The sequence below is a fragment of the Anastrepha ludens genome, chromosome 3 (genome assembly GCF_028408465.1).
Source record: "Anastrepha ludens isolate Willacy chromosome 3, idAnaLude1.1, whole genome shotgun sequence".
NCBI lineage: Eukaryota > Metazoa > Arthropoda > Insecta > Diptera > Tephritidae > Anastrepha > Anastrepha ludens.
The window spans coordinates 125,379,473-125,392,595 of record NC_071499.1 but is presented as its reverse complement, the minus strand read 5'-3'; the positions used below and the strand labels follow the sequence as shown (position 1 = coordinate 125,392,595).

Here is a 13,123-nt window from a genome sequence, read left to right as displayed (position 1 = left end):
GATAGTTCAGGGGACTACACGCCATTCAGTTTCCAAACTCGTATCTGTATTTACCGGGCAGTGGACAATCGGCACACACGCAATGAATACTTAGGTATATGAACTTTGTAAACAAATTATTTTTGCTCTGAGTCAGAGATCTCAAACGCGCTGAGTTCATCTGAGTACCTGCTTTATTTGCTTGGCGAAGCGTTAGTCAATTCTAAGTAATCGAACTCGAGTTCATGAAACGCTAAGATTGTTTTCACACACGAACTCTTTCGCTTCGGCTACTCGTATCTTTTGGCAGAGAGGGCGACGGGGAAGGGAGTGACGTACCGGGTTGCTGGTTTGAGACAACAAGCTTTAGGTTCGGTAGACTAATTTTTTTAATTCTGCTGTGGGTGGCCAAACCTTGTTATCTATCATCCTTGCTTTCGTTTAGTTTGTAGCCTACAGCCAACAGCAAAATTGAAAGGAGAAAACAGACAACGCATATTGACCGAGCATGAGCAGCTCGGTGCCTTTCTCTCACTCTTACTCAAGTTGCAAATTCAAATATTAAAAATTGCCCTGTGTGAACGCGGTCACAGTGAATTTTTCTGATCTCAGTAGCTGAGAAGCGCACTTACTATTAGCGATCAGCCAAACTGCGACATGGTGGGCAAAGCAAATCTATACCAGATGATGTCGAATCTACAAATACAACAATTTGGTGGACTATTGTCAAATATCAGTTGAAGGAAGTAAAGGGAAAAAAGAGACAAATATTCTAACTTTGACAAGCAATCACTAATAAGCTGATGAAAAAACTTCTCCCTCTATAAATGCGCTTGATGGTAGGCAACCTGAAGATAGCATTAAAAGCTCAGCATCCAACGTACCCGAGTGAGTTGAGATGGATGCTATTCAGTTGGACTCAGATTCAAAGTCGTCATGAAATGTCCGAAGATGATGTTGTTGTGAAAGCAATTTTTTATAGCTTTTGCTCTTCGGTAGGTAATGCCGAAGCTCCGAGTGCGTTTCTGCTATGAAAAGGCTTCCCTTACTTCCAAGCTACTGCCAAGCCCGCCATTTGCGCGTTAGTCAACATCAAGAGGCACAAATTGGAGCAGGAGCTCGGCTACAAAAAACCAAACAGTAACCCAATCTTATATATAAAATAAAGTCAACTTTTTGTGTGTGTTCGCTAACCGGCCGTGTCTTTGCACCGAATTAAACCAAACTTACACACATTGTTAAGTAGGTATTGAAGATGGTTTACGTATAGTTTGGATGCCTATTGGTGGATAGGGCTCGAGATATAGGTCAAAACGTGGACCCGGGTAACCCTCGGATGTGTATGTACAATATGGGTATCAAATGGAAGCTGTTGGTGAATGCTTTAGTTCAGAGTATTTTGTATTCCCCTCCGTGACTAGGGTCTAGAGATAGAGACCAAAACGTGGAGCCTAGAATGTGTTTGTACAATATGGATATCAAATTAAAGCTGTTGGTGAATGCTTTAGTACAGAGTATTTTTCATGCCGCTCCGTGACTGGGGTCTCGAGATATAGGTCAAAACGTGGACCCGGGTAACCTTCGGATGTGTATGTACAATATGGGTATCAAATGGAAGCTGTTGGTGAATGCTTTAGTTCAGAGTATTTTTCATGCCGCTCCGTGACGAGGGTCTCGAGATAGAGACCAAAACGTGGACCCGCCGTGTCTTTGCACCGAATCAAACCAAACTTACACACTTTGTTAAGAAGGTATTGAAGACGGTTTTCGTATAGTTTGGATACCTATTGGTGGATAGGGTTCGAGATATAGGTCAAAACGTGGACCCGGGTAACCCTCGGATGTGTATGTACAATATGGGTATCAAATGAAAGCTGTTGGTGAATGCTTTAATACGGGGTAACTTGACTGATTTTCAATTTATATTTTATATTTACTCAAAAACAAATAGAAAAACAAAAACTATTGCTTATGCCAAAGCGCTTGAATAAAGAATAAAGAAATAAATAATATGAAAACCATATATTTTCTGTTCTAAACCATATCTATTCTATTTTAGTGTGCCCAGCGAAGCGGGCCGGGTTTGCTAGTTTTCTATAATAAAATCAATAAAAAGTAGATCAAGTCTTTTTACGAATTAATTTTATGAAAATTAAAGAGGAAATAATTAAAATAAAAATAAAAATATGACAAAATGCTCTGACTTGTTCTTCCCTTTCAGATGTGAGCCGCTTATTAAGCTGTCAATGATAACTTGCTGACTTTTTCTTCCATTTTTTCGCCTGTTAATTATTATATTTTCAATTCAATTTAAGTTAAGTTTCATCTCAGCGAGCCTAGCGATTTGGTGACTATTTCATTCGCCCAGCGCTCATCTCTACAATTCTCCACAGACTTAGCAAGTAACTAATTGGAAGCGTATACGGCTTGTAGGCTATAAGCACAATGTAGAGATTATATTAGCGTGATGCCACCCAAACCGTCCGTACAAAGCCTAAAGAAACATTTGAGCTCACTATTTATTCTATCATTCTTAGACTATAACCAGCCTCATGTCGTAGAACACACGAGCCATAGTTTAATAATTTTTGTTTATTTGACTGTCTTTTTTATTTTTGCTTGTTTGCTTTTAGTCATTTATTTATTTCTATTGGAATGCAGTAATTAAACTACAAATTTCAAATTCAAACACACGCGTTCGAAATAGGTAAATAATTTATTTAGTATGCATCGAGCAACAACAAGTGTCTTATTGTTTAGAGAGTCTAAAATTCACAGCTGTTCATACCAACTTAATATAGATAAAAACTGATTGGCTACATGATTTTTGAACTGATACTCGTCAAAAAATTCCATACATTATTAAACTCTAAGGCCTTTTCTGCAATTTGTCTCAACATGAATATGGCATCTATCTTCGGCCGGTTTTTCCTAAATCGTTAATCTATCTTGCTTCGAAATTCCATTGAGATTTCTTGCAGTATCCAAATGTCAGTCGATTACAAAAGCCTCCCATTTTTCGCCGAGATTAATTTTCAAAGTCACTGTAAACAATACTTGTATGACTCACACACCAAAACCATCGGAGTATAGAGTCCGGCACTGAAAGTGTAACCAACGACTAAACGACAGTCCAGAGTATTGATTACCAGCGCGCGAAAGCATTTTACCGCGAGAAAAGAAAATCAGTAATATATTTCAAACGTAGTAGTGTGATTGCATTATATTTGGCTGAAAAATCACAACCAGTGATTGTTCGTGAGCTCGAGCACCTTAAAATAAACAAAGTTTTTATTTTATCGCACCACTTCTCGTTACAATGATCTGGTAGCATTGCAAAACGTCATGGAGGTGGTCATCAAAAAGCTGCAATGTCCCGTGCAATGGTTCAAAAAGCGAAAAAGCGACTCGAGCGAAATCCCCGACGAAGTGCCAATCAAATGGCCAAAGAACTGAAAATATCTGATCGTGGCATCCGCCACATACAGAAAAATAATCTCAAAGTCAAGCCTTACAAGATCCAAAAGGCGTATGATCTCACACCAAAGCAACAACAAGTCAGGCTTGAGAGAGCGAAGGAGTTACTTCGCTTGGCCAAAAGGGGTCAATTTTCGAATATTGTGTTTTCTGGCAAGCAAATTTTTCAAATTGTGCAAATCGTAAACTCGCAAAATGACAGGGTTTATTTGACCGACCGTTCATACGAGAATTTAAGTCATCGATTGGCCACCAGGGGGCAGCATCCGTCACAGGTAATGGTTCGGGCTGCTGTAACCGCAGATGGACGCTCTTCAATCGTTTTCATCGAGCCTGGCGCCAAGGTAAATGTGAAATATTATCGGGAAAGTATTCTGGAGATTGCTTTGAATCCGTGGGCAGACAAACATTTCGGTTGCAGACCATGGACGTTTTGAACAGGATTCGGTACCGTCTCACAAGGCTCGAGAATGGTTAAAAAAACAACGTTCCGAACTTCACAACGTCCACACAATGGCTTTCCAGTTCACCAGACGGGAATCCGATGAGTTATTCTCTTTGGGCCATTTTGGAGCGCAAGATCCGAACTAAAAGATTCACCAGTCCTGAGGTACTGAATAAAGCCATTGTCCGCGAGTGGGACAAAATACCTGCAAGCGGCATTCGGGAGGCTTGCGATTCATTTCTGGACCATCTCAGGCCAAAGTCAAGGCAAAAGGTGGCCATATCGCGCAAAAGTAAATTAATTCTGAACTTTGTATTATTTTACAAATATTACAGTAGTTACAAACGTTACAATAGTTTACGGTTATGGTTTACTCAACGAACGAATTAATGGAGCTTGAGAAAGTGTTTGTAAAATTTATTCCAGCTGAGTTATCTATGGTGGTTTCAGGTAGCATTCGTAAAGCGTGGGATGCTTGATATAGTAAATATTACAATCATTATATTGGCAACTACCTATGTACAGAGGGTTATGAAAGTGAAGCAAAATGCATCCCACGCTTTTAACTCTAATTTGAATTACTCTATTTGTATCTTAATTTTTGATATAATTCTGTTCTGAGGTAGTTGACTATGACTGATCGTTCGATTTGCTATTACTTCATTATAGGTCTCTTTGTCATTAAAATTTATTTTCTACTTTTTAGTTCGATTAGCAATAAAAGCGTGTTTTTTAGTTTTTTTAAACTATTTTTTATTGCGTAGAACTTCTTCCGCGTAGACGAAGTTTGATTAGTTTTGTTTCGTTTCAATTCTAAAATATAAGTACAGTCTTTACAAAGCGAGCTAATAGGAGCTCAAGTTACTGCAGATAGTTAATTAAATAAGTTTAAAAAAGAGTTTAGGAATTCATAAAATGCATGCTTCAATATCGAAAAGTCAAGCGGAACAGAACTCGAGTTCTCATTGAATTATCTTATAGCGCGGACAATTGAAGCCTTTCGCGCATTTCGTGTTTATCAATTCAAGATGAAATGATGTGTGAAGTGTTGCGTATAGGTCTAGCAGGTACACGAAAAGTAAATGCGCAGGATCAACAATCAATTCCTCCTTTAACTACACTAAAAACAAAAAACGGTGCGAGCGTAGCAACAGGCTAATCACCTACCATGTCAGAAATCAAAATAGATTAACGAAGCCAACGCAAGACTGAGTCTTATCGAGGCCCAATGCTCCCGAGAGGAGTGTACAAGGAAAAAAATAGACTTTCCACTCTCTAGAGAGTTTACTTTTTTTTTTTTTTTATATTTAATTAAAAAGAAAATGATATATGAAAAATGAATAAAAATTATTTCCTTTTTAATTTATGCTTATAGAACCTCTTAATTTTATAAAAGAAAAGTTATTATCTAAAAAAAAATATTTTGCCCAGAAAATTTCTAAAGGTGAGCAGAGTATCTAAATTATCTAATCCAGCAAATGAAATCTGAAAACAGAGCTAGAGAATTAAAAGGAGTCGTAACGGAATGCCACCTTGCGAGCACCACTTGCCTTATCCCAATCATGTCCCAGATCCCCTTCTACAAGAGTTATTGAAGCGATTAAATACAAATATTTTTTTTTTGTTTTATAATCAAATTTTTATTGTATTAAGGAAAGATGCTTTGGAAGCCCAACATGGAGCTTTTTTTATTATGTACGCAACCATAATAATCATGGGCATCTACCTGTATGTAAGAATCGGATGCCGAGAGTGCCTAAAAACAAGAAACATGATTTTAATTGTGTTTATGTTTCATAGATTAGATTAACCTAATTTTTGTCACTTACTCAAAGTACCCCGCCTGCGGGCACAACGCCTAATTGCTCTAAATATGCAGCGATTTTCGAAAGTACGTTTCCTGCCGTTGTATGTACCGCAAACTGGATTGTAGGTGTGAGTGCACGAGCGGGTACATTTCACTTTAGATTTGTCAGTTGTTGTTGTCGCTGCTGTAGTGGTTGTTGTTGCTGCCGTTGTAGTTGTGGTAGTTGTTGTGTCTGCTGTGATTGTTGTTGTATCAGCGCCGTTTGCCTCTTGGAAGGGCAAGGCCACACAGGCTAAAAGGACACACAGGAACAGAAGACGCATAGCGGTTTTTTTGCACTCTTTTTAGATGGTGACAATTTCGAAAAGTTAGTAGGCGTTCTTAAGCGCTGTTTAACTTCAACTATGGTAAACTTTCGAAATGTTTGGGTTTTTATATTTGCCGAAAAGGCTGGAGACATTTGCGTTTTTTTCATTAAAATACAACTGCGTAAATTTGCCAAAAGAAAGAAAGTAAACTACTTATAGTAATAAGTGGGGAAGAACTTTGTTGCTATTGTAGTTTATTTAGCAGTGTCTGTATAAGAAAATATTGTTAGTTTAGTCTTCAATCGGTTACTAAGCATATTTTGCTTTTTTCTTATGGTAAAACTTTCACAGTTCATTGCCTATAACAAAGTAAACAATTCGCCAGCTTTGTTAGCTAAGAAAACAAGAAAGTGCAAGTTAAAAAGAAAAAAAAATGAGTGAAATACAAAACAAAACAAAAACAAAATTACAAAATTAGAAAAAAGTAAAAAAAATTAAGTAAAAATAAAAAATACGACATAAATGAGTCTACGCGCCTATTTGTTATTTTAAAATAAAAAAAATGTAAAAATTTAGGTGCTTTGAGGTTTCACTATTTTTATTCGAAATTCAGCTCTTAGCAATATTACCACTTTGCTCAAAAAGTTCCCCGAATAACCGCCAGGTGGCGCTCTAAGTCAACGTATTTGCGCGACATATTTGATTAACATTCCTACCAAATTTTTTTGATCGCCATTGCTTAGGATTTATAAAAGTTACGCCCGGCTTGAGTAAATCTATCTCTGCACGTGTTTTCGAACTGTTTTTACAGTTTTAAAAATGGTCTCAATGTTGCGAAAGCTTTAGAAAGGATGGAAAACTATTTCGGTAATGAAACACTGGAAAAGACAACAGGAATTATTCACTCCTTAATAATAACAAAGTATTGTTTCAATTTTACTTTATTTTAATTATTTTAATTTTTTGTTTTAATTTTATTTTTACTTAATTTTTTGTCTTAATTTGATTTCATTTATTTGTTTCATTTTATTACAGTTAATCGATTTTTATTAAAAACAAAATTTTTTTTATTATATTTAATTTTATAATATTTTAAATTATTCTAATTTGTTTATTCTAACTTTATTTTCATTTTATTTGGTTTTTCTGATTCTAATTTCATTTTATTTTATTTTATTTTCTTTTAATTTAATTTATTTTATCTTATTTGATTTTATTTTATTTTATTTTATTTTATTTTATTTTAATTATTTTATTTTATTTTATTTTATTTTATTTTATTTTATTTTATTTTATTTTATTTTATTTTATTTTATTTTATTTTATTTTATTTTATTTTATTTTATTTTATTTTATTTTATTTTATTTTATTTTATTTTATTTTATTTTATTTTATTTTATTTTATTTTATTTTATTTTATTTTATTTTATTTTATTTTATTTTATTTTATTTTATTTTATTTTATTTTATTTTATTTTATTTTATTTTATTTTATTTTATTTTATTTTATTTTATTTTATTTTATTTTATTTTATTTTATTTTATTTTATTTTATTTTATTTTATTTTATTTTATTTTATTTTATTTTATTTTATTTTATTTTATTTTATTTTATTTTATTTTATTTTATTTTATTTTATTTTATTTTATTTTATTTTATTTTATTTTATTTTATTTGAGCTTAATCCATCTCGGCTATTGCCGGAGATTACACATCCCGGATAAAATTTTCAAGGGATTGTGCTCTGGTGGAGCGTAGTCCAAGTTCTACACCCATGCGATTACTATTGCTTAAATATTTAAAAATCTACGAACTATTGCACATGTGTCCAGTATGGGCGACTTCTGCATTTCTTCTAAGAGGTGTTGGCAGTCATACTTCTTAAAGTTTTTTATTAAATGCTTAGGCACTAATCCAGTGGACAATATAATTATTGGAATTATATTCACTTCTCTCGCTTTGTACAAGTTAACACCAGTCGCGTTGCGACACCTTATGCTTGCCGACACCTTATATTAGCCGAAATGCACAAATATGCTGACCAAACTGTCTGCGCAACTACCGGTGATGATTCCCACGAAACACGGTCACGCGGCAAAGCAGGTGACAAGACACTTAATATTAAGCATATTTTGAATATTAAAGTCAGTCCTAGCTGTAAGGAGCCAGCATTAAGTTAACCATTTTCAACCAATGAAAATTTAATTGGCGCCCAACGTGTGGCCGACAGTGCGCTAATCCCGGTAAAACAAACGCGAACGTTAACAAAGTACTAGCGAAGAAGCTCTAAAAAGAGTCGCGACGTGCGAAATATATATACGTGTTATATAAGTGTTAACGGCGGAACTGTCGGTCCCGGAAAAAAAAAAACGCGAGTGCAGAGAACGAGGCCCCCGAGTAGCTGCAGGACGAACTGCAGAGGAAAAGGACGGCAACGGATGCCAAGCCGCTCTGCCCGCACCACAGGACCCCCGAACAAGAGGAGATGTCTCTGGCCCTAATTATAATAATAATAACTACTGCGACATGCAGGACAGAAACATAAATACTGGATTATACGACGGCACACATGATAGCCATTAATAACGGACAAACTAAAATAAAAGATGGAACATTTAGGATCATACATATTATCGACCTGAAGGCTGACGAAACATTTCTACACGACGTACAAACTTATACAGACAGGCACATTCCTCCTAGTAACCTATTTTATCCCATACGAACACATGAAATTTCCCAAACCTCAGAAATCCTTCATAGTATCAAACCCCTGAATCAAATATGAAGTAGAAGATCAATAAATATAATTGGAACAGCATGGAAGTATTGTACATCGCTGGTTCTCCCGACCATGATGATTTCGAAATGCTAGGAAGTAATATTAATGAATTGAATAATAATAATAATAAACAAGTAATAATAAATAATATTCTGAATGAGAGAATGAATAACGTAACAAAAATAATTAATGAATTGTCAAATAGCATTAAGACAAATGAATATATTGAAAATCAAATTGCAATAAATCTGCAAAATAGATAAAAGAAAAACTTATGAATGTCAAGTATGCCATACAATGGGCAAAAAACGAAATAATAAATTCAATGCTGTTGAATAAAATTGAAATTGAAATAGCTAATTATATGAAAAATGAAAGAAGAAATTATGCCTTTTGCATCATTCGAAGAAGCGATAGAATACGCTGAAGTTGAAATATTATATAAAGAATCAATAATATTATATATAGCATTAAAAATACCATTGACAACAAAAGAAACATATGACAATTATATTATAAGACCCGTAAAAAAGGGATCAAAAATAATAAAATTAAGACATAAAGAAATTTTTAAAAATAATAACGAAATATATGGAATAACAAATGAATGTAATAGATACTCGTGTAAGAATTTAAAAATTTGTAATCAGTATAATGTAGTAAATTTAAAGAATGATACATGCATACCAAACATACTAAAAAGCCTTTGGTCACACTGCACATACAGCAACAATCATAATATACAACTCGTAGAAGAAATACAACCGGGAATGATTCTTTTAAACGATTTTAACGGAACAATAAAAGTCGACACTTCAGACCACAACCTCGTCGGCACATTCGTAATCAAATTCAGTAACACCTCAGCCATCATAAACGATAAAATCTTCAGAAGTCTACAGGCACCCCTACTGACAGTTGTACCAGCATCGTTACAGCCAACACCAATAGAGAACAAATGGGAAAATGTATTAACCCTTCAAAATCTAAACGAGCTTCACATTAACAACACCCATCAAATTCACTTATTAAAAATAGGCACCGTTACGAGCGGAACATCGTTAATATAATATTGATAATCGTGATATCCGTCATCATAGTTCTCCTGATACGTCATCGTAGATCTGCAAAGAAATTAATCATGATGAACAACATCATTGAACCAGGAACGAATTCTATGGTATCGAATACTCTGCCAGCTATTCCACCGTGTAACTACATCCATACAAAGATCAATGATCTACCGTACTTTTGATCAATTGAGGACAATCGAATTTAAGCGTGGAGGAGTTAACACCAGTCGTGTTGCGACACCTTATACTTGCCGACACCTTATATTAGCCGAAATGCACAAATATGCTGACCAAACTGTCTGCGCAACTACCGGTGATGATTCCCACGAAACACGGTCACGCGGCAAAGCAGGTGACAAGACACTTAATATTAAGCATATTTTGAATATTAAAGTCAGTCCTAGCTGTAAGGAGCCAGCATTAAGTTAACCATTTTCAACCAATGAAAATTTAATTGGCGCCCAACGTGGGGCCGACAGTGCGCTAATCCCGGTAAAACAAACGCGAACGTTAACAAAGTACTAGCGAAGAAGCTCTAAAAAGAGTCGCGACGTGCGAAATATATATACGTGTTATATAAGTGTTAACGGCGGAACTGTCGGTCCCGGAAAAAAAAAAACGCGAGTGCAGAGAACGAGGCCCCCGAGTAGCTGCAGGACGAACTGCAGAGGAAAAGGACGGCAACGGATGCCAAGCCGCTCTGCCCGCACCACAGGACCCCCGAACAAGAGGAGATGTCTCTGGCCCTAATTATAATAATAATAACTACTGCGACATGCAGGACAGAAACATAAATACTGGATTATACGACGGCACACATGATAGCCATTAATAACGGACAAACTAAAATAAAAGATGGAACATTTAGGATCATACATATTATCGACCTGAAGGCTGACGAAACATTTCTACACGACGTACAAACTTATACAGACAGGCACATTCCTCCTAGTAACCTATTTTATCCCATACGAACACATGAAATTTCCCAAACCTCAGAAATCCTTCATAGTATCAAACCCCTGAATCAAATATGAAGTAGAAGATCAATAAATATAATTGGAACAGCATGGAAGTATTGTACATCGCTGGTTCTCCCGACCATGATGATTTCGAAATGCTAGGAAGTAATATTAATGAATTGAATAATAATAATAATAAACAAGTAATAATAAATAATATTCTGAATGAGAGAATGAATAACGTAACAAAAATAATTAATGAATTGTCAAATAGCATTAAGACAAATGAATATATTGAAAATCAAATTGCAATAAATCTGCAAAATAGATAAAAGAAAAACTTATGAATGTCAAGTATGCCATACAATGGGCAAAAAACGAAATAATAAATTCAATGCTGTTGAATAAAATTGAAATTGAAATAGCTATAAGAAAAATGAAAGAAGAAATTATGCCTTTTGCATCATTCGAAGAAGCGATAGAATACGCTGAAGTTGAAATATTATATAAAGAATCAATAATATTATATATAGCATTAAAAATACCATTGACAACAAAAGAAACATATGACAATTATATTATAAGACCCGTAAAAAAGGGATCAAAAATAATAAAATTAAGACATAAAGAAATTTTTAAAAATAATAACGAAATATATGGAATAACAAATGAATGCAGTCGCAAGAAATCTGTCAACGAGTGCGGACGTCTTCCCTATTTTTTCTCTGTGAGTTATCCCAATCGGTATATCTTCGTGCTCAAATCTAGAAAAGCGAAAAACTTTCTCTTTCGACAATTCGTCTAACAAACCGCGTTACTGCTGAACGCTACTGCGCAATCATTAACGCATGGCCCCTGGGCCGGACTTTACGGGGGGGAATCGGTTCTCTTTGTTGGCCGATTCACCCAAAGCGAAAAAGAAAAGAAAAGAACGTGAAAAAATTACATTCGAGTTCCCAGATCTACCACAAACATTCAAAGAAAATCCTAAATTTGTTGTTTTGGCTGCAGTTGACAGTGGAAAAAACTTAGCCCAATACTCGTGCTTTTTAGTGCATAAAGCAATCCTCGCTATAAGCAAGGAGATCACATCAATCTCAGCGCTACGCGATGGCACCATTTTGCTACTGGTAAAAAACAATACAATCGCTCAACGTTTCTTAAAAACAACAACGTTACCCGGAGTATGTAAAATTGCTTGTAAACTTCACAACACCCTCAATCACGTGAAAGGTACTGTTTATGCACCCTGCCTCAACAATGTGGACGAAGAAGAAATCGTGTCTGAATTAAGTTCACAAGGTGTAGTAGGAGCATATAAATTTCAAAAAGTTTCCGATGGGAAAGCTTACCCCTGTGGCGTGGTATTGCTAACATTCGATCGATACAACTTGCCCTCTAAAATCGACATATGTTGGCACAATGTAAAAGTTAGAGAATACATTCCGAATCCCATGCGATGCAAATCGTGTCAAATTCTCGGGCATACTGCTAAACATTGCAAAAACTCACCCAGTTGTGTTATATGTAATCTCCCACCACACTCACCAGAAAAATGTACACGTGTCAGTTGTGCTAATTGCCAAGAGCAACACCCAGCTTCATCAAAAGAATGTAAAAAATTCCAACAGGAGAAGGAAATATTAAAAATAAAAACAACCACAAAATGTACGATGCGAGAAGCCAGACGTCTCGCAACCAACTCAGTTCACAGCAACTCAGTTACTCCAACTTACTCGTCTATCACCGCACAACAAACAAATACACAATCCGCACTCACACCCTCCGAACAAACAACAAATAATCAATTGTCTCCAGAAATTCAACAAAATAACCAGACACCTTCCAACAACCATGCTCTTCATTCCATCGATTCTACAAATACACAATCAATCAGCAACAATACAAATTATACGGCTCTCCAAGGGAAAACACAGACAAATAATAATTACAACAATAATGAAACTACACCTTTTTCACTCAACAATCAAACAAATTATCTCAATTTTCCATCGCCATCCGGATTCACTCACGCAAGTACAAGAGTAAATAAGCAAACAGAGGTACAGAACTATAGCTGCTCAACTGAACAAAATGCTCTCCCAACGACATCAACATCATATAATTACTCCAACAACATCAATACCAACTTTTCAGAAGTAACGGACACCTATGCACCTTTAACAACTCTACCAACTGAACTCCAACATTTACCTCAATTCTTGAGTCAATTAAGCTCAAGTCAATACGACGAATTCGAAGAACAAAACAGCAGCTCACTTAAATAA

General features: G+C 35.3%; 2 protein-coding genes across 3 annotated transcripts; one reads left to right on the top strand and one right to left on the bottom strand.

Annotated features, from left to right (window-relative positions):
* Positions 1 to 5,546: 5,546 nt before the first annotated feature.
* On the bottom strand, positions 5,547 to 12,471 carry LOC128859049 (protein new-glue 1-like). 2 transcript variants are annotated; one of them, XM_054095729.1, is made up of 3 exons: positions 12,384 to 12,471; positions 5,731 to 6,410; positions 5,547 to 5,657 (listed from the first exon to the last, which is right to left on the bottom strand). In XM_054095729.1, the coding sequence occupies exons 2-3, from the start codon at positions 6,029 to 6,031 to the stop codon at positions 5,614 to 5,616; spliced, it is 345 nt and encodes a 114-aa protein (XP_053951704.1). In that variant the 5' UTR covers positions 6,032 to 6,410; positions 12,384 to 12,471; the 3' UTR covers positions 5,547 to 5,613. The 2 variants fall into 2 exon arrangements, with proteins under 2 accessions (XP_053951704.1, XP_053951703.1); XM_054095728.1 differs by having other exon boundaries at positions 5,731 to 6,193; positions 12,384 to 12,457.
* On the top strand, positions 11,684 to 13,123 carry LOC128857720 (uncharacterized protein DDB_G0281497-like). Its single transcript, XM_054093462.1, has one exon. The coding sequence runs from the start codon at positions 11,684 to 11,686 to the stop codon at positions 13,121 to 13,123; it is 1,440 nt and encodes a 479-aa protein (XP_053949437.1).

Bases quoted from the DNA above. Each gene is read 5' to 3' on its own strand.
- LOC128857720 (XM_054093462.1), top strand. From the start codon at position 11,684: ATGGCCCCTGGGCCGGACTTTACGGGGGGGAATCGGTTCTCTTTGTTG.
- LOC128859049 (XM_054095729.1), bottom strand. From the start codon at position 6,031: ATGCGTCTTCTGTTCCTGTGTGTCCTTTTAGCCTGTGTGGCCTTGCCC. The intron at 5,658-5,730 runs GTAAGTGACAAA...TCTTGTTTTTAG, and splicing joins CCGCAGGCGGGGTACTTTGA to GCACTCTCGGCATCCGATTC.